The following is a 26942-nucleotide window of genomic DNA, read 5'->3' on the forward strand; positions in this document are numbered from 1 at the left end:
TCCGCTCTTACCCTACCTGCTCACTGGGCTCTGAAACACAAAGCCTGACCCCATCCCAGGGCCTTTGCAATGGTCACTCTCCCAGCTAGGATGCTTCCCCCTTCCCCTGCTCTCCCCACCTCCTTCAGGGTTCTGCAATGCCACTCGGGGAAGCTAGAGGAATCTGGGCTCCCAGCCCAGGCACAGAGGCTTCAACGATGCGGCCGGGTGCCTCTGCCATGTTCTGCATAGCGTTCTGCTGTGGGCTTGTGCTGACCTCCCAGACCCTCAGCACGGGTCAGCAGCCTGCAGGGAGGTGGAGGGGCTGGAGCAGACCTGCCCAGTCATTTTAAGAGCAAGACTCAGAACAGAGTCCCAAGGCTACACCGGCCCACGGAGAGAGAAGAAGATGTAGCCTGGCTCTGGGGCCTATTCTCAACTCGATGACCATGACTGAAGGGAGCAAAATGTGGGGAGAACCGAGACTATGCTACAGAACCCCCCCCACCATGATCACTCCATTTATCCAAGCAGGCTCCCCTCTCCCCACACTCTCCCAGTTCCCTGATGTTTTCCTCTAACACACACAATACGTGCATCCGGTGTGCACACACACATACATACACACACACACACACACACACACACACACGCGTGCGCGCGCGCCTGCTAATTTATCGACTGGCTCTTCTTATCAGAAAGTCAGCTCCTTCTGTTGTGTTTGCTGTTCTTTCCCCAGGATGCAGGGTGGCTGCTCCACACAGATCTGCTGAAGGCGTGAATTCCACAGACTTCGGAAGGACACACGAGATGGAAAGCACAGTTGCGAGGGACGTCCATTAGCCCACAGAGGATACTTCAGAGTGTTCCACTATGTGCTATTATGATTGTCTCCTTACTCGACAAAGGAGAGTTAAAACAACTCAGAGACCCAACTCTCCCTCCCTGGGGCTCCACACTGAGCACTAATCCCTACCCCCAATCATCTTAGAGGCAGAAAGGTCCCAAAGGGTCCTTTGGCTGCTGGCTACGGCCCAGCCTGGCCCAGGGCCATTCTGTGCGTCTGCCTCAGTAACACCAGGCCGGGAGGGCCCACAGGCAGCAGCCTCCCCTCAAAGGTGTGGACATGGGGCTCGGCTCCCAGAGAAGATTTAGAGAACGTTTAGAGGATGTGCCTGGCGGTACTTGCAGGAAGTCACCCTCAAAGGAAGAGGGTGGACCGCTCCTCTGCACCCTCCTCCTGCTGTCTGGCTGGGGCACAAGCCGAGGAAAGGAGACCCACAACAGGACACTGCGAAGGGCCGGGACAGAGGCCTGCCCTCCCATTCCTGGACTGGCTGTCCCGGAACTTCCTCACCAGAGAAGGGGAAAAAACCCCGTGCCTCCCATTTGGGGTTTTCTGCCACGTGCCACCAAAGGCTGCAGCAGCGGTACATGCCCAGGAGCGCTAACCACCTGCTGTGAACAGCAGGAGACCAGCATCGGGAGAAAGCAGAGTCTGAAACGCCCCACACTGCACTAAAGGAAACATCATGCCCTGGGCACTATGCTCACTGCACCTGCTGGGCGTCTTCCCGTCTCCCTCTAGTCTAAAACCTCTGACTACGGCATTTACAAAAGTCCTGACTCAAAGGTATCCTGAGAGCAGAGAGTAGAAGACAGAGTGAAGGAGTCCAGTAAATGGTAGGTGCCTGGGGGGCACTCAGGCAGGCAGAGACACAGCCCGACGGGCAACGAGACCTCCCGAGACATAGTGGAAAACGCCTGTGTTCTCCCGAAGGAGCCCGCAGACATACCCTGTCACCTGCCAGGCATGCTGCGACCTCAGCTCTTATTCCTTTTTTTTTTTTTTTAAAGATTTTATTTTATTTATGTGACAGAGAGACAGCCAGCGAGAGAGGGAACACAGCAGGGGAGTGGGAGAGGAAGAAGCAGGTTCCCAGCCGAGGAGCCTGATGTGGGACTCGATCCCGGAACGCCAGGATCACGCCCTGAGCCGAAGGCAGACGCTTAACGACTGCGCTACCCAGGTGCCCTCAGCTCTTATTCCTAATCCACCAGCTTCCAGGGAACCCTTCCCGTGTGGCTGAAAGCAACAGCCAAGCCATCACGGAGTACCTCTGTTCCTAGAAGGGCGGGGCTGGGTGCAGAAAACTGTGCTGTTGGGGGTCAGGCCCTCTGATTCACGTGCGCTCAAGGAAAGCTACCAAAAGTGACCGCAGCTATAAACCGCCTCATCTTTCACGGAGCCTCGCTCTCTGGAGTCTCAGAGGCTTACTAAGAAAGCTCAAACGTGAACCTGCGGTGTCCAGCCTTTTTGAAAAGGGACTGGTTCATTCTTTTCTCAAATGATGTAACTACCACCCGGCCCAACTGATGTCTGTTTCAGGAATGCAGCGGAGACTCTGGGGCACTTCTTTATCCCAGGGCTTCACCAAAGAGGCATTCCAAGCCTGAACACTTGTAAACCACGTTCCTACGGCCCTTAAAAAGCACACATCCACTGGGGTGAGGGACGGGAGGAGCAGGCGACCAGCAAAGCCAACAGACCATGCCTAGCAGAGCTGTGCAATCAACCCGGAGTAATTCTGAAGCCCCAGGCGCCACAAAATTTGAGTCGGACACGTGTGGACACGTGTGGATCTTCTGTTCGGCGCTAGGCTGGCACTCCAGTGATCCTTCTTATAGTCAGCACGCTACTCCCTGAGCCACGGGGTAATTTCCCTCTTAAAGCGTCACACTCCAGGGGCGCCTGGGTCGGTTAAGCGTCTGCCTTTTGCTCAGGTCATGATCTCGGGGTCCTGGGATGGAGCCCCGCATCAGGCTCCCTGCTCGGCGGGAGGCCTGCTTCTCCCTCTCCCGCTCCCCCTGCTTGCATTCCCTCTCTCACTGCCTCTCTGTCAAATAAATAAATAAAATCTCAAAAAAAAAAAAAAAAAAGAAAGAAATCAAGAAACCCCGTGCAGTCCACATAAACTTGCTCCTCTGAACCGACCCCTTAGTCCCACCTCCCAAAGCAAGAGTAGGAAGACAGTCTCGAGAGAGCACAAGGCCCTGTCACTTGGAAGTGAGAACTGGAAGGCTCACCCACAATCCACATGAACGGTGTGTGCAGCACACCTACTGTGTGGTCGCCCCAGCCTCTGCACAAATGCCACGGGAAGGCACGTGAGGACTCCAACAGGAGACACCAAACTCCCAGGATTGCTGCCCAGTCCTCCTGCCAGAAAAGGCTACACCCGACCTGGAGAACACTAAGTTGTAAATGCAGCCGATCAGCCATGTCTCGGGAGCACGCTCTGAAAAGCCACAACTGGCTCCATTCATTCAGGGAGCTTAGCACCCAGTGATTTTCCTCACTGCTCCCCCGGCCTGTCTGGGGGCTGTAGGAGTCCGACGATGAAGATGAAGACCTCCCCCACCCCCGGCAGTAAATCTAGCCGGGAAGCTAGACTGGATTGGCCTGAACACAGGGGAGGGGGCAGAGCCACGGAAGGCACAGAGCAGCTCTTGGCTGCCCTCACCACCCCGCACGTCGTCTGCAGCACCCCCTCTGCCACCTCACTCCCAACCGTCCCCAGTGGTTCATTCTACCTCATCTTTACACATCTCCAAAAACATCTCCCCTGACTGCTACCTGCCAGGTTAGAATTGCCTCTTTTCTCCCTTTAACCCTAATGTAGCCTGCATACTCCTCTATTATATTTCTCCACACATTTTACTGCTATCATTTTTTTGCACACCAGCTTTCAAATAAGTGGGCCTCGACTTCAGCACAGGGCCTGGCACGCAGAACGGGCTGCAAGCACACCCGCCGCGGGCCCAGCGAGGATTACGATGCGCAAACCTGTGGGCGCTGTGTGGGCAACAGTTACGCACAGAAGAAGCGGGCACACCTGTGCTGTACTGTTCTGATGAACGAGACCCTAAATTCAAAGGTATAACAGAAAGCAGACAAACTGGAAATATTATCCATATTCGGTATTACAAGCAGATTAATTAGTTTATAATTTGCAAGACATGTTTTAAAAATCCCAAATTCTCGGGGCACCTGGGTGGCACAGTCATTGAGCGTCTGCCTTCGGCTGAGGGCGTGATCCCGGTGTTATGGGATCGAGCCCCACATCGGCTCTTCCGCTGGGAGCCTGCTTCTTCCTCTCCCACTCCCCCTGCTTGTGTTCCCTCTCTCGCTGGCTGTCTATCTCTGTCAAATAAATAAAATCTTTAAAAAAATATCCCAAATTCTCTTTTATTAGCAAAAGGCCATAGAAGTAGACGATATTTATGTTCATTACACCTACGAGAAAAACCTCTCACTTTAGCGTCTTGCTATGTCTTACTTAAATGCGTTTTAAAAGATAAGGTCTAACACAGTATGGTGATCTTCCTTTCTTTTCTCTGAGCCGCGGAGGTTGTACCGAATTCTGTGTGTGACGGCAGTCGGCATCTGCAAACACAAGGGCATGGCCATCTCCTCTCCGGAGCGGGAAGAACCCCGCCCTGCTCACCACCCAGGAGAAAGGGCCCTCACAAGGCAGTCACCAGACTCGGCCTTCTTCTTCCCCTTTCTGTTTCTGCCTGGAATAGCAATGAAACCCAGAGAGCAGAGGGAACAAGAAAAAAAATCTAACACCTGGCTGACAGCAATTCCCAAAGCTACTGGATCTCTCCACTGAGAGACGGTCAAAGGCTTGTCACCCGGGGAGGAAAGAAAAAGCAAAACACAAGTTGATGAAGCATCACCCTGGAAAGGTTTTGACACTAAGAGAAAGATCCACAGAGAGGGGAGACCAGGGTCGGGCTGCAGACGGGGGAGGGGAGGGCCGATCATGCTGCATGACAATGCTTACGCCTCTCGGCTGGCGGTAACCGCACGCCTTGGCAACGAGGACTAGGACGGCTTACTGTCTACCTATTTCAGGAAAATGCTCTCATTTTTTAAAATAAAAGGAAACATATGGGAAAGTACAAAGTATGAGAATAACAAACACCCATGTACCTACTACCCAATGAACCAAACCCACTGTCACTGTTGCCCTCGGTTAGGACAGTCCTGAAGGATACACAGCTCCCTGGAATGGCACACCTCCCAGGCACTGGGTCTTCAGAGAGCCCGGCTGTGGGGCGCACAAGACGGAAACAGAGGGACCGATACCCATCTTCCGGCAGCCTTACCCGAACCCCATGCCAAGGTCAGGTCTAGAGTAAAGGCTCTCGGGGATGGGCTCATGGTTGGTCTTCTCACCGGTGTATCCCCAGCACGTTACACAGTGTCCAGCATACAGAAAGTGCTCCATAAATGTTGGATGAATGAATGGAGAAACAAACAGACTGGCTTCTGAGGCCCGAGTTCCTCATGGTAGTAGCTAAGACGACACGGCCTTGAGCGACCATAACCTCTCCAGCTTATCTCCCTGTCTGGACCAACACGAGGCCTTGACTTACTCGGCTGGGAGGTCCCTTCCAGCTCGAGGACACTGCATGCAACGGCGCAAGCAGACAGAAGGTGGGCAAAACCGCCCCAGCACACCACCCTCCTAGACCGAACGCTTACTCAACACGAGTTGTAAATAATCAGCTCTGATGTTTGCAGTTGCTTCTTTGGTGAATTCTCAGTTGGTGGTAACGATTTCTGCCTTCTCTCTCAGAAAGACTTACACCCCAAATTCACACTTCGATACTGTATTCCCTGGTTGTTTCTGATATGCCTGCCCTTTAGGAGATTAAGATTTCCTTTCCGTGACAACCACACCCTCTCATTCTTTGAACTAACTCTTCCACCTTAATTTTAAAAGTTAACTTGAAAAAGACTGCGAAGAAAGCATTATAAAAATGTCACCTGTAAGACCCACCAGTGGATATTAAAACGAGTGGGCCAGAGCTTGAGGAGAAACAGGATATCTGCATTGTCTCCAAATACTCAATAGTACTGAGAGCGAGAGTAACTTTACAGCAGAGAGCCTTGGCAGGCATGGCCTTCCCTGAGCGCTGCAGGCTCACGTCAACGTCACCAGGAGCTAAACCCCAGAAAGGATGCTCTCAGTGGGCACTCCATCCCTTCTGCAGTTGTCCTACCAAAACATGCATCATCTCATTCTAATGATGAGTAAATACCAGACAAATCCAAATAGGGACACGCCACAAGATAACTGACCAGTACTCTCTAAGTGTCGAGGTCATGGAAACCAATAAAAGACGGAGGACAGTCACGGACTGGAGACTGAGAAGAGTGATGACCAAGGCCGCGCAGGGTCCGGAGCCAGATCCTGGCACATGGGAAAGCCCCTCAAGGGAAAACAGTGAGACGGGAGTAGGGTCTGTCTCTTCATTCATGGGGTGGCATCAACACCTATCTCCTGGCGCTGATTACTATGCCTCTGTAAGAGGTCAGTCTCGGGCGAGATGGGGTGGAGAGCATATGGAAACTGAATGGAAAAAATGACCAGGGAGACCACCTGCAGGACCTCTCCAACACAAATCACTCGTTAGAAAAAACTGGCAAAATCATGAATAGGCATAGCCCAGAAAACACATGTAGCTAATCAACACCATCAGGGGAATTTCGGTGAACCCATAAGGAGATACTATTACAATTTTTAAAGTCGGGTAACACTCTGTATCAGCAAGGATGACAGCAACAGGGACTCTCTGGTATGACCGCTCTGGAAAATGATCAGACAGATCATGTCTATTTGGAGGTCTATGTGCCCGATGACCGAGCAGTCCTGCTCAGATGGGACACGTCCCAAAGAAACCCCTGCACACGTGCGTCGGAAGACGCACAAGAAAGGCCAGAGCACGCAGATGAGAGAATGGACCTCGTCCCCGCCCCCTCAATTTATTCCCGCGGTGGAACACAGGAACTCAGTGAAAACGAGGGAACCACGGCCACACTAGCAGTACACATCAGTCTCAAACCTGCAGGTCACAGAAGAATATGTACAGTATGAAACCATTTATATCAAGTTTGAAAATAGAGAAAACTGAAAAGTACGTGTTACGGCAAAACTGTCAAGAAAGGAGGGGACTGATGCCTCCAAACTCGGGGTCCCAGCTCCCAGAGGTGGAGAGTGTGACAGTCCCGGGTGCTTGGAGCCCCCAGGTGTGTGCGGGCACAGCTGTGCCAGTGACAGCAGAAACCAGATACTTGGTCTATGGCAAATGGAGGATAGCGAGATAAAGCCATAATGCAAACAGGCATATCTTAAATGAATCCAAATGACAGAGACAACCAGGCATTTTGAAACTTTCAGACTTTAAAATTGAAGGAGAGAATTGGAAAAGAGCAACTGGGAAAGCTCAGATTAGCTCCTAAAGTGCTGATTTGGAACAGTCATGACCGGCCAGCCGGGAGCCGCATGGTACAAGCTGCGAAGTGATTCGAAGGAGACAGTAGTTTCCTACTATGAACAAGGCCTAAACACTTCAAGCTCTGCGAGTGACACTCACTTTTAGTATTTTAAGAACCCTTTGCACTCCTTGAACAGAACACCGACTCAGCCAGACTGAATTCATGTCGCCCCTCTTAAACCACTTAATGGCTTGATTTGCCTGTTACGTGTTTTTGTTGTTGAATATTAGGATTTACAGCAATGTGCAGCTTGCTGGTACTTTGACAGTTTTGAAGGAATCTCTACTGAAGGTCCAATCGGCCACGTAAACCATGACCGTGCCACCCGAGGGCCGGCGCACTTACCAGCTGGAACTCGCTCCTCCGGCTGAAAGCCTCCCTGATGCCGGAGTCCCTCCAGAGAGCGCTCAGAGCGGGGACGTACAGCTGGAAGGTGGCGGGCTCCACAGGCAGCCCCGCCTTGTTCTCAAAGGCCAGGAGGAACATGCCGTGCTTCTCATTTTCCGAATACTGCCACGGAATGCCAAGCTTGTCCCGTGCATCGACAAGCACCCTTGAGCCCTGCAAGATGAAAGACACAGAAAGGGTTTAATTTGTGCTCCCAAGATGACCTCACAACAGAGAGCCTCAGCACGGGCATCGACTGTCATCAGGCAGGAAACTCCCAGGCTATATCCACCAGGACCTGTCCCTTGGTTCGCTTCGTGCAGGCACCCTGGTCTCAACTCGCTGAAACCTGGCAGCTCCTTGACACCAGGAGGACACAATGCCTCTTTCAGCTTCAAGAGTGCCCAGCAGTCAGGAGACAGGACAAAACCGAAATGCACCACAAGCAGAGTGGCCTGCCGCCCCCGAAACAGGAACTAGAGGGGGGGCACATCCTCGATTTAATGCCACCCCTCCTAGTGATGATGAGAAACTTTTCATTATTATTTTTAAAAGATTTTATTTATTTATTTTGAGAGAGTGCGCGTGCGGGCGCGTGCGCGAGAGAGCAGGAACAGAGTGGAGGGGCAGAGGGAGGGGGAGAAACAGGTTCCCTGCAGAGCAGGGGGCCCGACACAGGACCCTGAGATCATGACCTGAGCGGAAGGCCGACGCTTCACCGACTGAGCCACCCAGGCGCCCACTGTTTTCATTATTTTGCTTCCTCACTGTTAAAGTATTTCCGGCCCCTTTCTTACCCCCGAGACGGGGGGCCAAGGGGATGGAGAAATGCGTTAAGTACAGGAGCGGAGGGGTCCGGGCTACGGGAGATACAGCCCGACCGGGAAGTAGGTCCAGGTCATCATTCTTAGGCTCGTGCTTCTGAATTAGCAATACTGTATCTAAGCCAGTTTCTGAGTTCTGAGGGGACCCAGTGAACACTGCGGTGGGCAAAGAGCAGCAGGGGGCCTGTCTGGAAAAGCCCTCACAGGCTCAGAGTGGTCTGGCAGGACCCCGAACGACCGGGAGCCGTAACTCACCCCTTGGCACAGAGAACACCAGGACCTCACTGCCCACTTGGCACTTGCTTTTAAAAAAAATAACAGCTTTATTGGATATAAGTCACATAACATACAATCCCCCCATTTAAAGTGTACAACTCAGTGGTTTTAAGTTGGCAGTTTCCCTAAAGTGTTTCGCTTCCAACACTTGGGTCAGAGCAGACTCATCAGCTCTGCCGTCCTTGTATCTCTGCTGCAGCGTCGGTCTGGTGCCTACAACTTCCATTTCTGCCCGGAACCACTGAGTCGAACGGTAACGGGGACCAAGAACAGTAGCTACAATGTCTCCTCCAGGCCCAGCAGACCGGGACTGCTGGTGAGAGGTGCTCCTGTGACCTCCCTCCTCAGGGCCCACGTGCATCTGACGCTGGTACTGATCCACAAACATGTGTTCAATGCTTATTCCGGGAAAAGCACGAGTGCGGCACTGCAGGTAAACAACATGTTTATGAAGCAGAGTCTCCTCTCCAGAAACTCGGAATCGAGCTAGAGAGAAAGACCTAGGAATTAAAAAAAAATTAATATCCATTCATGATAAAAACACTCAGAAAACTAGGAATAGAGAACTTCGCTAACTTCACAAACATGGACAAGAACTTACAGCTGAATCCTTTCCTCTAAAACTGGGAACAAAACAAGGATGCCACTTTCGGCAGTGCCAATCAACATGGTACTGGTAGTTCTAGCCAGTACGGTAAGGTAAAGAAAAGAAATAGAGGCGCCTGGGTTAGCGCAGTCGTTAAGCGTCTGCCTTCGGCTCAGGGCATGATCCTGGTGTTCTGGGATCGAGTCCCACATTGGACTCCTCTGGTGGGAGCCTGCTTCTTCCTCTCCCACTCCCCTGCTGTGTTCCCTCTCTCACTGGCTGTCTGTCACATAAATAAATAAAATCTTAAAAAAAAAAAGAAAAGAAAAGAAATAGAAGGCATAAAGATCAGAGACAGAGAGAAAAAATAGAACTAAGCCTATCTTCAGATGAAATGAAATGATGCCTATGTAGAAAATCCCAAGGAATCTACCAAAAAAGCCTCCTAGAAGTCAAGTGAACTCATTCAGCAAGGTCACTGGATGTAAAAATCAACCCACAGAAGTCAATTGTCCTCTAGCAATGAACATGCAGAAACTGAAATTTAAAATGCAATATTATTAGCAATCACTAAAAAAGTATAAATCTTATAAAACATGTACAGGACTTTTTGTTGAATATAAACTGTTGATGAAAGAAATCAAAGTAAACCTACTAAGTGGGGGAACATACCATGTTCATGGATTGGAAGCTTTAAAATAGTAATGACATCAATTCTCTCTAAATTGATAAAGAAGTCTAACACAATTTCTATAACATCCCAGCAAGATCCCACGGATATGGATATGGTGTGTGCTGCAGATGTGTGTGTGTGTACATTATATATATATATTTATGGAATACATGGGATACATGGAAAATTTATGGAAAGGTGCTAGATTAGCTAAAACAATTTAGAAAAACTAAGTGAAAGGAATCACTCTACCCAATTTCAACAGTTACTATACAGCTACACTAATCAAGACTGTGTGGATTTGGTGAAGGAACAGACACATGTGTCGACTGAACATAGGTGAGAACCCAAAGGTGCTTCTACACAAGTGTGGCCTGTTGACTTTCCTAAGGATCCAAAAGCAATTACACAGATGAAGAATAACCTTTTGAACAAAGGACGCTGGAGCAATTGGACAACCACAGGCAAAGGAAAAAAGAACCTTCACCCAAACCTCAGATCTTAAACAGAATTAACTCCAAATGTAAAACTACAGCATGGGAGAAAATGTTCAGGGTCCACAGCTTGGTGAACAGTGCTCAGGACACAAAATGCATGATTTATAAAAGAAAGATATCAATAAATTGGATTTCATCAAAATCAAAACTCTGTTCTGCTAAAGACTCTCTTAAGAGGCTAAAAAAAAAAAAAGAACAACAACAAAAAGAAGCTGAAAAGATGCTCTGTGGACTAGGAGGCAATACTTCTCCAACTTCATCTCTAATGAAGGAGTCCTATCTAGAATATATAAAGGACACTTAAAACTCAACAGCTTGTGGGGCGCCTCGGTGGCTCAGTCGTTAAGCGTCTGCCTTCGGCTCAGGGCGTGATCCCGGCGTTCTGGGATCGAGCCCCACATCGAGCCCCACATCGGGCTCCTCCGCTGGGAGCCTGCTTCTTCCTTTCCCACTCCTCCCACTCTCTCGCTGGCTGTCTCGCTCCGTCAAATGAATAAATAAAAATCTTAAAAAAAAAAAAACCAAAAAACAAAAAACAAAAAACCTCAACAGCTCGAAAAACAATCCAGTTAGAAAATGGGCAGAAGACATGAAGAGACCTTGCACCAGAGAGCACACGCAGACAGCAAGTAAGGAGGTGAGGGCGAAGCAGGTTAAGATCTCGGCAAGATACCACTGCCCACTATTAAAACAGCTAAAACACACAAAACCAGTGAGGACACCAAATGGGGCTGAGGATGCAGAGAGATTTGCTGTCCAATGCACAGCTGGTGGGGGTGCGAGATGGCACAGCCATTCTGGAAAATGGTTTTCCAGTTTCTTAAAAAATTAAACATATACTTATCATATAATCCAGCAATCTCACTCCTGGGCGTTGAACCCAGAGAAATGGGAGTTCACGTCCTCACAAAAACCGGTGCAAGAATGTCCAGAGCAGCTTCAACCCTAAAAACCTCGAAGTCCCTCAGCAGAGAGATGCTCACACACTGTGGGGGCCGCCATGCTATGCAATAGGACTCGGCAGTAAAAGGGAACAAACACTTGATTCATGCAACATCCTGGATGGATCTCAGAATTATGCAGAGTAAAAAAAGGCAATCTCAAAAGGTCACATACTCTGTGGTTCTGTTTATACAATATTCTTGAAGTGACAAAGTCACAAAGATAGAATGCGAATTAGCAGCTGCCAGGGATCGGGGACGGCAGAGGGAGCAGGAAGGCAGTGACTGTGCCAGGGTAGCTGGAGGATCTTGGAGGTGATGGAGCTGAGCTGTGTTGGTTACACAGACTCTCACATGGGAGAGCACGTCACAGACCCTCTCTCTCTCTCTCTCTCTCTCTCTCTCTCTCACACACACACACACACACACACACACACACACACACACACAACCAGTGTCAATTTCCTGGTGGTGAGCGTGCACTGCAGTCCTAGAAAATGTAACCACTGGGGGAAATTGTGTGATACCTCTCCCTATTATCTTCACATGTTCCTGAGAACCTATAATTATTTCAAAAAACGTTCCAACTTCGTGGTGTGGAAAGGTAAGGTTTATTAGGGGTCAGTAGGGAAAGCGAGATGGATGGGTCTCAAAGCGAGCTTATGAAGTGCAGGTGAATGTCAGCGAGTAGCAACAGTGGATTAGAACCCACCCAGTGGGGAAACAGGACTTGAATAAGTCCTCAGCTCTCCTGCCTCTGGGTCCTTCCCATCTCCCCACTTTCTCTGACAACTTCACACCAAACTCCCGTCTGCCCAAAAGGACAATATTGAAAAGCTTCAAGAACCCAAGAAAACAAAGATTTTCATGTTCTCCACATGCTGCACAACAAAAAAATACCTGCATACAGAGAAGGTAGAAGAGATCTCTCCGTGGAGATTCTTGGCACAGGGTCACAGCATGTTTGTGCAAATCAGACAAAGCTCCCCACCACCCAGGCACAGGAAGCGCCTCACCCGTCAAAGGAGATGGGTCAGGATCTCAGCCCAGCCCCAGCTCCAGCTCCAAGTCAGGCAACCAACCCACCTACCATTCCTGACGGCCCAGCACGCACGAGTCACACTCAGCAAATTCGGTCTGACACACCAGCTATCTTTTCAGTGCTCTTTTCACACATGAAAAAAGTTCAGCTTCACCAGGAGCACCTCCTCACTCACAAGGGAAATTGAGCCTCTGCTCTCTGGGGAGTTTCGTTTTTATAGGTCAGAGATGAAGGCAGGAATCGAAACGGACTTAGAAGACAGAGTGATCATTTCCAAGCCTGCTTTCAACACTGCACAAACCAGGCCTTCCCTAATTATTGGGGTGAACACAGGTTCGACTTAGAAAAGCCTGGTCTATGCAAAAGCAGACTGTGTTCCCACTGAGCACACTGCCACCCAGGCAAGCTTGGGACCGGTCCAAATTAACTGCTCCCAAACATGAAGAAAAGGCTCCTTCTTTTCTTTTTAAAAATCCAGGGAAATTGACAAAACTGATGAACTTTGAAATATACCAGTTAGCTATGGTCCATTTTCTGTATCTTAGTCTCTTTATTTGGAGGGAAAAAAGCATCAGGAAAAAAGAGGTCCGTCTTGCCTTTTTAAATTTATCCTAGTGAAAAACTACTCTCTGCCAACGTTGTTCTGAACACCCAAAACCAAGATAAAGGAGAGGTTTCTACTTTGGGACATCTGCCTAAAATAAGAGTCTTCTTTTTCTTGCTTTTTTGAGAGAGCATAAAATCTTGGAAATGTTTTATCCACTGTACCTTGGCAGGACTGAGAGCTACACGGGTTCACCATCACTATATAGAGCTGCTGATGTCTTAAAAGAAAGACACAACTATACAGCAGGCATACTACAATAATAAAACACCTTGCCTCATTCTTTTGTATTAAAAAGACCTATTTCCTGAAACACAAAGCCCAGAAAATCCTAAAATCCATATACATTCAGAAAAAAAAGAAAAAAAATTAAGGCAGAAGATAATTTGCTTGTCTCATTAATAGCTTTAAAGAGAGCTCTTCTTTCAGTAACAATGTTACGAAGTATTAATTTTTTGAGAACCATACATCTTATCCAGTTACCCAAATATGAACAGTTAAAGTCTTAGGCAGTTTGGTGACTTCATCTCGATACTATGTAACACTTTAGACTGTTCAAAGAGCACATTTTTAAGACGACTTATAAATCCAGCAATTTAAACTTCTAGTCAAAGAATAGATTCCCTGTCTGCTGGGGATGTAGATTTGGGGGGTTTTCAGCTTTACTGGATGGAGACCAAAACTTGCAAATCCTGTTATCTCATTTCAAAATAAATGTTGTTAGTTTAGCCCCTAATCAAACCAAATCTTTTCAGTCATTCCTTACTAAAATCTTCCCACAGTAAATACTAAAGCTGAGATAGATCTAAAATGCTAGTAGATCAAATCAGCTTTTTCTAGAGAATGAAACAGTGACATTAAGAACATGTCAAGGTTTAGAATGTTCGCCCAATCAGATAACCGCATATCTACTCAGAAAGCTCTTTTTTTAATATTATTTTTTTTAAACCCACTAGGGCCGAGTTGTTTGCCTTTGGCCACCATCCAAATAAAAGAAATGTGGCCAGAAATGTAAACAGGATACATTTCTTAATGAGTCCAGCAAGCAAAGGCAGATGGCTCCTCTTAGTTTCTCTCTGAAACTGAAGTGGAGGACAGCTTCTAATGGAGAGGTCAGAGAACAAGTGAGAAGGGGACGCAGCAAGCAGACAGCCCGGTCCTCAGAGCGCCACTACTTTCAGGACAGAAACAAGGGCCTCCTGGGCCAGTCCCCTCCCCCACTTGCCTCCCCATGGGAGCTGCTGGAAACAAATGCACTAACAGAACAGGCTCTTTGCTGCTTTCGCTGCTCTGGGAAAGCACCTCCGGAGTTCTACACTGTGACGGTCCCTCAGGCAACGATGAGTGCCAGGGAAGGAGGGGTGGGCACAAAGGTGGTAAACGTGGTGCCTGCCCTGACAGCTTTCAGTACACAGAAGCAGCACAGAGCACTGGGTGCGTAGGCCACAGAGAAACACCATAATCAGAGGCAGGAGAAGGTCGCGGGGCACTAGCCACTACCGGGGAGAGGAGCAGGCTGAGAGCTGCGAGGTGGGGGAATTTACTCCGCGGGAGCAGGAAAGGATCAGGGGTCTGGAAAGCAGCAGCTGCCTGCAGACTCAGTGGTGGGAGGGAGCCAGTGCAGGTGTGCGTGGGGGGGGGGCAGTGATGAGAGCTAACAGCAAGAGAAAGAAGTCACTGAATGTGGGGAGCGGAGGCAAGAGGAGAGAGCGCACAACCAGACCACCAACCAGCTCTCCCCGTCTGGCTCGGGAAGGGGGAGATCTGGGTAAGTTTTAGACAAATTAAATTTAATAGGACAGCAGGAAAGCCAAGGCAACACTTGGAGGAAATGGAACTGTAAGAAAACGCTGGGTTTAGGAAGTGTTGGGGAGAAGCAAACGGTCAATCATGAACTTTCTCTGGGTCCCCAGGAAAGGCTGGTGCTCCTAAAAGCTAAAAAATAAATAAATAAACAAGGAATTCAACATCAGTTCAGAATTCCTCAGATCTCCTCAAATGGAATGTGAAAATCCATGCTGAATGTCAGAACTCAAGAGCCGGCGGACTACAGACTTCTGAAGTCACCTCCCGGAGCCATGTAGGGAGCAACTTCTCCTCTTCTCTTTCAAGTGGCAGGCTCTAAACCCTGGAGTCTGCTTGGACTAAACATCCACTAAATGTTATAAAGACAAACAGTGACCCAAGGGGGAACCAAGCCTTCCTGTCAAGTACAGTAAATAATAAAGACATTTGAGAATACATAAATACAAAGTATCGTTCCAAGGGGGGAGAAATCCCATAAACACTACACACAGGTAACACAGCTTAATGTGCTAATTCAGTGTTTTCAAAATTCAAGTCACGACCCACACAGTGAAATAATGTAGTGAACTTTTAAAAAAAACGAAGTAGAACATGGTGGTAAATAGCTGAGTAACTTGTAAACAGCAGCAGCAAGTGTCTCATAGAAACTCTGCATTGGGGGCGCCTGGGTGGCTCATTTGGTGGGGCGTCTGACTCTTGATCTCACGGTCCACGGCCGTGAATGCGGGCCCTGTGTGGGGCTCCATGCGGCGTGTAGAGCCTACTTAAAACAAAAAATTCTGTTTTAAAGCAAGATCTGTATACACAGGGAGAGATATATACACAGACGGATGTGTCTGTGTATGTCCAGGCACCCGCACACCACCCACAGTGCAGGGTCATCTTGGACAGCAAGGTGAGGTCTGGGAACACATCTCACAATTTTTCTACCCTGTAGACACCGGTCAGGACAAGCAGTTAAGATGGGCTGCAGAAAGACCGCCTCTTGACTTGTCCTGAGGTCAGATGTGTGACGCGCACATCAGAATCCAGTCCTTGAATAACAGCCACTGCGTCCAGCCTATCAAGCTCGGGGCCTTGGCACATTGTGGGAAAACAACAGTGCAGAGGTCAAAAAATGCTGTCTTTCCACAAATCCTTTAAATTCTGATCAGGGTGTCCAATGAGCAGATGCAGACATGCATCGAAGTCATGCTCTCCCAGCAATCCAGAGGCTGTCTCAGGGATGGTACATTAACATGTTACCATCGCTCCCAATAAAGTACTTGCCATGCGAACAATACTGTGTCAAGTGCGTAACATCCAGTAGCTCATTTCCGCTTTGTAACACTGTAAGGTGAGCAGTATTGTACCCATTTTACAGATGAGAAAAACTGAAGTCAGTCACACAGCCAGGTAAGTGTGATTCTGTGGCTCTACAGCTGGTATTTCTTACCTATATTCTATTCCTCCACGGGTTTATCAGGGAAGTGAAGGCACAAGGAAAGGCAGGAGGCAGAAGTTGTCTGTCTGCTTCCTGTCTTTCACACAGCTGACAGCAAGCCTGAGACTACAACCAGATCTGAGTTGACCTTTGAGGACCCGACATTACTGATATTCTCTATAAGATTTTTTTTAAAAACAGTAATTAAAATCTAGAAGCATGGGATATACTTACACCTGGTTAAGTCATAGAAAATTTACAGAGTTCAGATCATACTTCAATCTGCAAATAGTAAGAACCTTTCACTCATGTAAATGACCTTAGCAGCACAGAATTAGAACATTCGATGGCTGCTCTGTCCAACACAGAGGTCCTTGGCTGCCCGTGACTACTGAGCGGTGGAGAGTGACCAGTCTGAATTGAGATGTGTTAAAAATACATACTGGCTCTCAAAGATTTAGTATGAAAAATAAAAGTTAATATCTTTTAGTATTTAATATTGATCATATGTTGAAATCATAATGTTTTGATATTTTGGGTTATCAAATTATATTAATTTTGTTTTACCTTTCTTAGCGTGGCTAATTTAAAGTACGTATGTGGCTCGCATTACATTTCTGTTGGACTGATCCCTGTATGGGAACATTGCTTAAGATGGAATTTGTTTCCTTCTGATTACAAAAATATTTTGGGCGTAGAGAACAGAGGAAACATAGAAATGCACTAAGAAGAAAATTAAGTCCTCAAGAATATTACTATTTAGAAATGATTGTTGTTAATGAAGAATATTATCGGTATTGTTCTTCACAGAATTCTCCTTGTGGATGTTTGTATAAACGTCTTATAAATCTTCAAAAACATTTCTAGCGATGTATCGAAACGTTTCCCCACGTCACTAACTGTTTCAAACCCTCAGGATTTGTAACTGCTGGGTAGTAATCCCACCTGTGGGGCTATAATTAAACAGATCCTCTTTGCTGAACATCTGAGTTGTTTCCAAAGCATGGAAAGCATGAACTACAAGGCCGGGAGTTCCCCAGACGGGCCCATCTGCACGTACCTGACTACTGTCTTGTGACAGATGCCTCGAAGCCGATGATGCAATTGCTGGGTCAAAAACCATGCACACATTTTTGAGGCTTCTGATAAGGATGACGAAACTGCTCTCCAGAAAGGCTGTACCAATCTACACATTTTATAGCTGGTAACTTTTCATTGTCCTAAAACTGATTTTTTAATTGGTCTGTTTGGCTTGTTAAAATTGTCCTACAATAATATTTAACCAGTCACATCCTCAAACCATAGCTCCAAGGGAAATCTCAAACATTACCAACTGGGATGAAGCCAACTTATGGGGCACCTGGGTGACTCAGTCGGTCAAGCATCTGGCTCTTGATTTCAGCTCAGGTCATGATCTCAGGGTCGTGAGATCCAAGCCGCATGTTGGGCTGTGTGCTGAGCACAGCTTGCTGGAGATTCTCTCTCTCCCGCTCCCTCTGCCCCTCTACCCACTCATGCTCTCTCTCTAAAATAAATACATCTTTAAAAAAAAAATGAAAAAGTAAAAGAAAAAAATGAAGCAAATGTAAACACACACATACTGACAACCCAAAGTTGGGGAAAATAGAAAAGTAATAGACATTTAGCTTCTATACTTCAAATAAGCTTTCATAGAAGCAATTTTTCCTCCAAGTCCTATTAATAATAAAACATGAATAATAAGCCAAATAAATCAAATGATGAATAAAAGTGAGTTAATTAAAAAGAGATAAAATCAGGAAGTAACCCTTAATAAAAATGCTTGAATTTCTAAAGTCTCTCACTTTCGAACAGAGAATGAAGATCGGCCAGTACTTCCGGTAAAGCATCTTGCATGAAGGCAGAGAGAAGATGCAAAACCTTTAGCCTGATATCTTAGAAGTTTCCCAATCAGGAGAGTCTTGAATTTGATGGGAGAGTGAATGTCAATTCTTATCTGTCCAGACAGAAATCCCTCGAAATAGTGAGGCATTAAGATAAAGTGTAAGAGGCAGAAAAACTGCCTGGACAGCACAGCCGCCTACTGATGGTTTTCATTCCTCTCTCCGAAGCTATCCAATGGCAAGTCTGAGGTTGGCTGTAAGACTAACTGGAGAAAAGGGAAAAGAAGGTAAAATTACTACTGCAGAACATAAGCAACACCAAAAATGCAGGCGGATGTGTCAGTAAATCCAAGAACAGCATGAGGCGGTCAGACTCCGGCCAAACTGCTGAGAAGCTTTCGGGTCGAGTCTCAGGCGCACCCACACCTGGGCAGTGGCGCGACAGGGGAGGCAGCTCCTGGCGCATCAGAGGGAGCTCCTGGAACATCGCAGACCTGGCTTCCTGGGCCCACGGAGGAGGTATGGTTAAACAAGGTCAAAGCACCTATGAGCCCTATTATTAGTCGGGCCCTGCCCTGCATTCCGGCGCTCCAGCTGCTACAAGGAGGCCCTGCTGTTGGGGCCACTGCGGTGTTCACTATGTGTTTCGTGAATCTGTGCACGCGTTTCCTACTGACTCATAGCCCACCACCTCCTTCTTCAGAGGCAGAAGCGGAGCTACTGTGCAGTGGTGTCCAGCACCGCACACAGAGCAGCACAGCTCCGTGGCAGGTTTGGTAGCTCGAGCTTTCTGCGAGCCTTCCGCCTACGGGAAAGTTCCCTCAGGGCCCTCTACAGGTCACGTCTGCAGGTGTCCTCGTCTAGTCGATCTTCAAAATAAGTCAGTTCATGGCACTCTTTGTTCAAACCCTACAAGAGTCCCTGTCTCATCAGAATAAGAGTCCAGGTCCTTCAAAAGGCCCAGAAGGTCCCACATGACCTGACCGTGTTGTTTCTCTGACTTCACTTCCTCCTCATCTCTCCCTTTGGCTCCACTACAATCACACGTGGCCTCCGTGTTTCTGCCTCAGGGCCTTTGCACTTCCGGTTCCTGACGCTTGAAACCCTTTGGCCCCAGATATCCCCAGATTGCCTTAGATAATGCACTCCCTCAGCTCCTTCAATTCTTTACTCAAAGATCAGCCTTTTAGCAAGGCCTTCCGTTGGCCGTCTTATCTACGACGGTGACCTGCCACCCCGAGCCCACCGCTCCTGCCCCTTCCTCACCTTATATCTTTCTTTAGCACCAACCACTAGCTGACAAACGGACCCTGCGGTTTACTCATTCATCTTGTGTATTATCTTTCTCCTCCCACTGGACCAGAATGCCCTTGAGGGTGGGATCCTTGGTCTGTTTTGTTCACTCCTATATTCCCATTCCTGGGGCCTAGCACACAGTAGGTGGTCTACTTGTTGAGAGAACAAATGCCTGAATTTCAGGTTCATCATCTGCTAAACAAGGATAACCATCGTTTCTACCTCTAAGGGTAATGTGAGGACTACCTGAAGTGACATGTTTGTATACTAACAACTACATCTGTCTTATACCCACACTGATGAAATAGCACACAAACCAAACGTCATCAATCATTTCAATTTACTTCTCACTGGAAACCTGACCCCACCCGAGGAATCAGTATTGAGATTAATAAATTAATATTGGCTCATATATTACCTGAGAGTAATTTAGCTGTATAATGGGTCTGGAAATTCCTTTAAAAACTATCTCCTTTCTACACATCCAAGATAAAAAGCCAGTTTACAGGAAAAGTTCAACCAAAGAGACAGCTTAATTTACCGTAGCAAGTAAATTAAAACTGCAGTGTGACAGTTTAAATCAAAGAAATGCCCCACATCTGTGTATCATTTCTTTCCAAAACACACAAATGCTTTTATGATTAATAAGATACAAATAATTCTTTATTTAAAAGCATAACGCACTTGGAGCCGTCTTTCAGTGTTAGACCTACTTCCGACCAGCAGACCCAGCCCAGCGGTCCCTGGAAAGATGATAAGAACAAACAGGGAAGCAGGGCTCCAAGGAAGACGCCGTTCAACAGGGGATACTGAGGCCAGCAGCTCAGCCCTTTCAGACAGTACGCACAGAGGACCAGAAGCAATGGAGTCATTCGCATAGTCAGGAGAGGAGACTTCCTCTTCCAACAGCAAAAGGAGCTGACAATGTGGGCAAGAACACAGAGCTCCCGGATGCCCCAGCCTGAGGTCCCTGGGCTGGGCAGCAACGTCAGACCCAGAAAGGAAGTCCCGCTCCTACTCGTTGGGCCTGGCTGACCTGGCTCTGCAGCCGGCCACGAGCGCTCTCTGTCACAGCAGCCCTGCGGCACGGCGACTGTGCCCGGAGGCACAGCCACAGGTGTCAGGCCAGCTCATGCGGAAGACAAAGAGCAACAGAGCCAGCAGAACTCCAGTGAATCCGTGGTGGCACAGGGAACCCCAAGACAGATGAAAGTGTTTAAAAGGGATCGGAGAAGACACTTGCTGCTTGTTACTCAGATCGATTTTGTTAATGACCAGTAAAAGAACTCAGAGAAGAAACCGCCAAGTAAAATCAGTGTATCTGGAAGAGGACTGCCCATGCTCACAGGCTGGAGAGCTGTGAAGACGGGCTGTCAAACGAGGATTATTTCTACTGGACAGTGGGCCCCCTGTGAGCAACACCCGACCCCCTTCCATTGGGCAGCCTAAGGAAGGGCCTGCTGGGCCAGCACTGGGCATCGTCCTGGTTTCGGGCACTCAGCAACGTGCTCCTGCAGCACACACGGGAAGCAGGGGCTCCCTCCAGGTGGGTTCTGCTGACTATGTAAACACAGCCCAGCGGGCCGCAGCAAGCGCCCATGTCCACTTCTTAAAAAACACCACCCAGAGGGCGCCTGGGTGGCTCAGTTGGTTAAGCGTCTGGCCCTTGGTTTTGGCTCAGGCTGTGATCTCAGGGTCCTGGGATGGACCCCCACCCTGCGTCAGGCTCTGCACTGAGGCGGGTCTGCTTTCCCTCTCCCTCTGCCCCCCCTCCCCCGCTCACATTCATTCTTTCTCAAATAAATAAATAAATCTTAAAAAAAAGCACCCTCCATAAAGAACCAGGTAAAAAGTCACATACGGCTTCCATATAAAACCAAAGGAAATCTGACATTTAGCACAGAAAGCATTAGTTGTTTAGAGGTTGGAGGGAACCTCCCTGAAAGTTTCCCTAGTAATGCCACACTACAACTACGGGAGAGGTACTCCAAGCGAGTGTTAACTACAACCAGCAATTCAGACTGTTCTTCACCAGAAACCTGCAGACTAAGCTAATCCTTGTGCTACTAATTCCATGAAAAAAACAAAAAAACTATTTTTAGTTCTCAAGTAAGAATATCTCCTTAAGGACACACATCTGCTTTTCCTCAAAATCATGATAAATCATTCAGGCAGTGTTTTCCTTAGCTTTCTTTCTTTTTCTTTTAAAGCTGCGAAGACACCAACACAGTCTTTAGACCTCCGTCATCTGCTGAGACTGGGTGACTTCACGCTCCCGTCGGACAGACCAAACTTCCCTGACTGCACTGCCAAAGCCACGTGAACACACCAAGGTTCACGGTGAACTTCCAAGTCCATCTAGATAACATGCGGGGTGGGGAGCACAGGAAAAGTCAAGCAACCCACCACAAAACCCGCCCGCACCTTTCACTAAGGATAAAACTGGTCAACAATTACAGTCATTTGGCATCTGTAGACGGATTTAAGGATAAATACAGCTGACTCCTGCACAACGCGTGGGTTAGGGGTGCCCACCTTGTCCCCCTACACAGTTGAAAACCCATGTATAACTTTTGACTCCCCCAAAACTTGACTACTTCTGTTTGACTGGAAGCCTTAGGGAGAGCATAAACAGTCAATTAACACGTAATTTGCATATTCTATGTATTCCATACTATATTCTTACAATACAGTGAGCTGTAGAGAATATTAAGAAAATCATAAAGAAGGAAAAATACATGTACAGTGCTGTACTTACTAAAAAAATAACCCCACAAAACCATGTATAAGTGGACCCGTGCAGTCTAAACCTGCGTTATTCAAGGGTCAACTCACATACACAAAACCAGAAGAAGTGAGTGACTTTTAAAATGTAATTACTTCATCTCCAATAAGAAGAGGTTACAGCTTACATTTTTTTTTTTTTTTAGCTCGAAGATGAAACAGTTTCAAAATTGTAAAGATTTATCAGCTTTGATGAAGCAGAATGCTCTTTCTCAGCAGGACCGGGTTTTTGACGGGTCGAACTATTTAACAAGCACGTGAGGACGTATGCTCCCAGCACCCGTTTCTTCAGGTAGCCCCTCCCAGCCCGTCCTGCTGCCTCTGCCCCCCTTCGCCCTGCAGAGGACACAGAGTGCCCTGTGGGTGCCGCTTGCTACAGGGGTTACCAGACACTAAGGACACTTGCTGTCCCTGCAAGTGAAGTACACTCGTGCCAAGAGACCAACTATACGTGCGGCCCCTCGAGAGGAAGACTCTGGGGATGAAATGACAGTCATTCAGGGAGAGCAGTAAGATGGGAAAAACCAACCAGGCCTGAAAGGTGGGGCAGAGCAGTGCGCGAGGGAAAAACAAGATGAAAATGCAGGCATCTGCCCGGTGTGAGGTGTAAGAGCAGAACTGGAAAATCAGGAGGCACTGGGATTAGTCACAAGACTGGGATTTGAGGCCACGGCTGTGTGGGCCTGTCTGCAAAGCCTCGTGGACGAGCCGGGAGCAGCTCCGGAAGCGGTGCCTGGCCCCAGGCTGCTCTGGCTGGGCGCCGCACGGAGGCAGACGCAGCCCCGGGCCGTGGTGGCGGCTGCGGCAGCACTCAGCGTGCGTGTGCTCGGCCCAGCGGCAGACGCCGAGCTTCCGTCCGCTGTCCTGCTTCACGCAAGTCAACATCTGTCTCTACAAATCCCATAACCTCCACTAAGGACAACTCAACACATCAGAACAAAGACCCTCTCAATGTTGGTTCACAGATCAAGTTAGGGTCACAAGCCAAGACTCTCAGGGGAGTTCTTTTGCAAACATAAAGTCTTTATCCCAGAGTCACCTTCTCAGTGAGGCCTTACCCAACTACCCTATTTAAAACCACAACCCCCACCACAAAACTCCTTATCTCCTTTTCCTGCTTTTTCATGGCACAGAATTTCACAGAATTTCAAAGCAAGAAGGACCTCTAAAAGCTGCTGCATCAAATCACCCTCCAGAGAGGAATTCCTTATAAATACAGCTTTCTATCCATAAATGGTTATCAGCCTACGTTTGACAGGAAAAGGGTTCCTTGACTTACCCCGCAAACCCCGTAAGCACCTTCCTGTGCTGTGCGCCCCACCCCCCTTTCCCTCTCCCACAGAGTCCTTGGCTCACCTTTCCCTTGCTACGGCGCCCGGAAATGGCCTGTGTGCACCTGCGAGGCCACATGCTCTCAGCACAGTGCCTGTGATGCATCTGCCATTTTATGTCTACCGCCGAACACACAGTAGGCACGCTACAGCACGTACGGGTGACCAGGAATACATTTCTATCCTGTGACGGGCAATCCCTTCAGTCCAATTCAGGTCATCATCAAAGCCATCAGGTGCCAGCAGGTACCTGGGATATGGCAGAGACAAGACAGACGGACCACTGCCCTCCTGGAGCTTATGGGGAGGGAAAGGGGACAGACAAATCACAAGGCAACAGAGACAGAAGCGATCACTGTAGCCGAGCCCCGGGAGGGTAGGCCTGCTCTCCAGGCAGTAACGGATCTGCAGAGAGAATGGGGAAGGAGGCCACTGCCCACAGGGTTGTTGGGGAAGGCTGCTAAGGTGACAAGCTGACCTTGAGCACAGGAAGGAGCCAGCCATGTGGTAAGTGGCAGGCTGAGCTTTCCTAGAGGAAGGGAAGCAAGGCCCTGAGCTTAGCAGTTTTGAAAAACTGAAACCAAACACCCGAGGGGCTGGAGCCTGGCCGACAAGGAGGGGGTGGGAGAACGCAGTCGAGCCTGGTGGGTGCAGGGCTCCACAGGCAGCCGAGGTGCGGGGTGTTGGCAGTTTTCCTGGACTATGGTTTGAAAATATTACAAACCGTAACTTAGGACTAGGAGAAATGTAATGTTAGTGTCATTTCACCAAACAATCTTAAAAATAGGCCAAAATGGATTCAGAAATAGCCCATTTGGGAGCCTGGCTCTTGGGGTTATCAGTTTGGCCACAAGCACAGAGGTGCTTTCAGATTCTACCACAATGGGTCAAGAAGACAACAGAACACAGCGTTCTTCTTTATACGTGCCCTCATCACCCAGCCCCGGATCAGCGCAGAGCAGACGTCAAGGAACTGTTTTCTTAGACTTGCTGGCAAACTGAAAGCTCTAGCAGCACCACCTTTATTCTGCGGCATCTGAGGCTCCATATTCTCTGGAGCTAAGCTTTGGTAAGAAGCCTGTAGCTGTCTGAATCTCGGGAAAACACAAACCTCGAGGTACCACAAATGGGTCTATATTGCACTGTCACGATACCAAAGAATATAAAGAATGTTCCTCCCTACGCCACCCTGGTCTGAGCACCACCCAGAGCAGAGGGAACGCTGTCCCGCCTGGGAACAGAAACAGGGAGCGGCAGGGACTCCTGGTCCTAGTTCAGAACTACACGCTCTCAGCCCACTCATGTGGGGTGGGGCAGCCTGGCAGACTGAGGCTTGCAGGCCAGGTCCATCCTGTCTTCTGACTTTGTCTGGCCTGTGAGCTAAGAATGGCTCTTAGCCACGAGCAGCATTCGATTCGATGTTAGGAACACTAACTTCGAACCCCAATTAAATGCAATGTTATTCCCCCCAAAAGAGTTCCATTCTTGAGAGTACACCTATATTACATAAAGCTGTCCTCTCTGTAACAATTCTTATTGTTACATTTTGAATTTTATCAGCAAAAAATTTGTTGAAATTCATTTTCTTTCTTATTACGTGGTATCTACATAATAGACTGGATACGGACTCCTGGCTCACAAAGCCTAAAATACTTACTTTCTTTATAGAGAACATTTGCTGACTCCTATGACTTTTGCTTCTTGCCTGCAAGCCTATATCTGACTTTGTATCTGACGTTACAAGCCTCCATGAATGGGTTTTCAGGGTCCTCTCCCTGCAGACCACTACTTCTCAGCCCGGGCTGCACCCCAGGCCCAAGGAATTGGAGTCTCTGGGGGTGGAGCCTAAGCTGGGCACTTCCAGAAGGGCCTCCTACCACTGTGAGTACTGCAGAGCTTAACTAGGAGGGGAAACAGGCTTGCAGGGGGTTAAAAAGAGCAATTTCATGTTTCTGGGCGTTCCTAATCTAGGTCATAACTCTCTTTGAATCATTTCTTCTTCTGTTAATTGTGTTCTCTATTTTCTGTATTCATGATGCTGTGACATCTCTGGGGCTTGTAATCCTGGAGGGACGGCCCCTCCCAGGGCTAGCTAACTCCCTTTTATAGGCAAACACCCAATGCAGAGCCCAGGAGGCAGGACCTCTCTGCCCCAACCACCCGGGACCTGGTACTGGACAAGCAGGCACCATTCCTGTCAACTACCTCCCCATCAGCTGCTCACCCTTCCCCATGGAAGAGCCACTGAGGCTCCGGGCCATGCTTTTCCTTCTCTCTCTGCCTCCCGACTGACCCTGGTGCCTCCCCGGGGGGCCCTACGTGGTGGGCTGCGCCCCTCTGCTGAAGGTCTGTCAGTACGCACTTCTTCCTTCGTGACCTCCATCTCCGTGTCCACTGGTCTTACCACTCCTGAGTAGAGCAAATCTGGGGGAATTTCCTATGGCTCCTCTAGCTCGTGTACTTGACAAGTCCTAATACTCTGTCCAGGCAAAAATGTCCAGGGAATTTTTCACTTACCTGAAATAAGGAATACAGTTTTCCAGTTCATTTAGTAGCTTCGCTAAGACTGCCCCCGAGAAGCGGTATTTGACAACACTCTGTAAAGCCGCCGGCGCACAGAACCGACCCGGCAAGTCCACGTCTCAGCACATGCTCTGGAGAAACCGTGGCCACAGTGCACTGCAGACGTGGACGAGGACACACAGGGCAGCTTTGTCGGTCATAGGGAAAATGGAAAACCACCTTGCTATGTGTTAGTAGAGAATGGATTACAAATTACATAATTAGCATGATGGTTAAAGTAACAAATTAGAACATGGACGGAGTGCAAACATATTGCTGAGCAAACCGATTTTTAAAATAATATATTCAAAATGCCATTTATATGAATTCTTTAAGATTTTAGTGCATGCGCACATGCACACACGCATGCATGCGCGCACGGGGGTGAGGGGCAGAGGCAGAGAATCCCAGGCAGACTCTGAGCTGAACGTGGAGCCCAATGTGGGGCTCAATGCCACAACCCTGAGATTGTGACCTGAGCCAAAAATCAAGAATCGCTTAATCGACTGAGCCACCCAGGTGCTCCTTATATACATTCTTAAAAACACATGAAATACATATATTGATTACAGATATGCACACAGGTGCTAAAACTATCAAAAGACAGACTGAATACAATCGAACTCATGCTAGTGGCTGACTCTGGGGAGAAAGGTAGCCGCAGGTATCACTAATGCTAAGAATGAAGCCAGCGTTTACTGAACCCTTACTATGTCCA

At 48.3% G+C, this 26942-nt stretch overlaps 1 protein-coding gene across 1 annotated transcript in view; it reads right to left on the reverse strand.

Moving 5' to 3' along the window:
• GNA12 (G protein subunit alpha 12) overlaps positions 1–26942 on the reverse strand; it is a 106334-nt gene that overhangs the window by 54038 nt on the left and 25354 nt on the right. The window contains exon 2 of the mRNA XM_040634711.1: positions 7676–7891. Coding sequence (XP_040490645.1) covers positions 7676–7891 — 216 coding nt within the window. The remainder of the gene's footprint in view (positions 1–7675; positions 7892–26942) is intronic.

This window comes from Ursus maritimus, unplaced genomic scaffold, assembly GCF_017311325.1.
Source record: "Ursus maritimus isolate PB19 unplaced genomic scaffold, ASM1731132v1 scaffold_2, whole genome shotgun sequence".
Classification (NCBI taxonomy): Eukaryota; Metazoa; Chordata; class Mammalia; order Carnivora; family Ursidae; genus Ursus; species Ursus maritimus.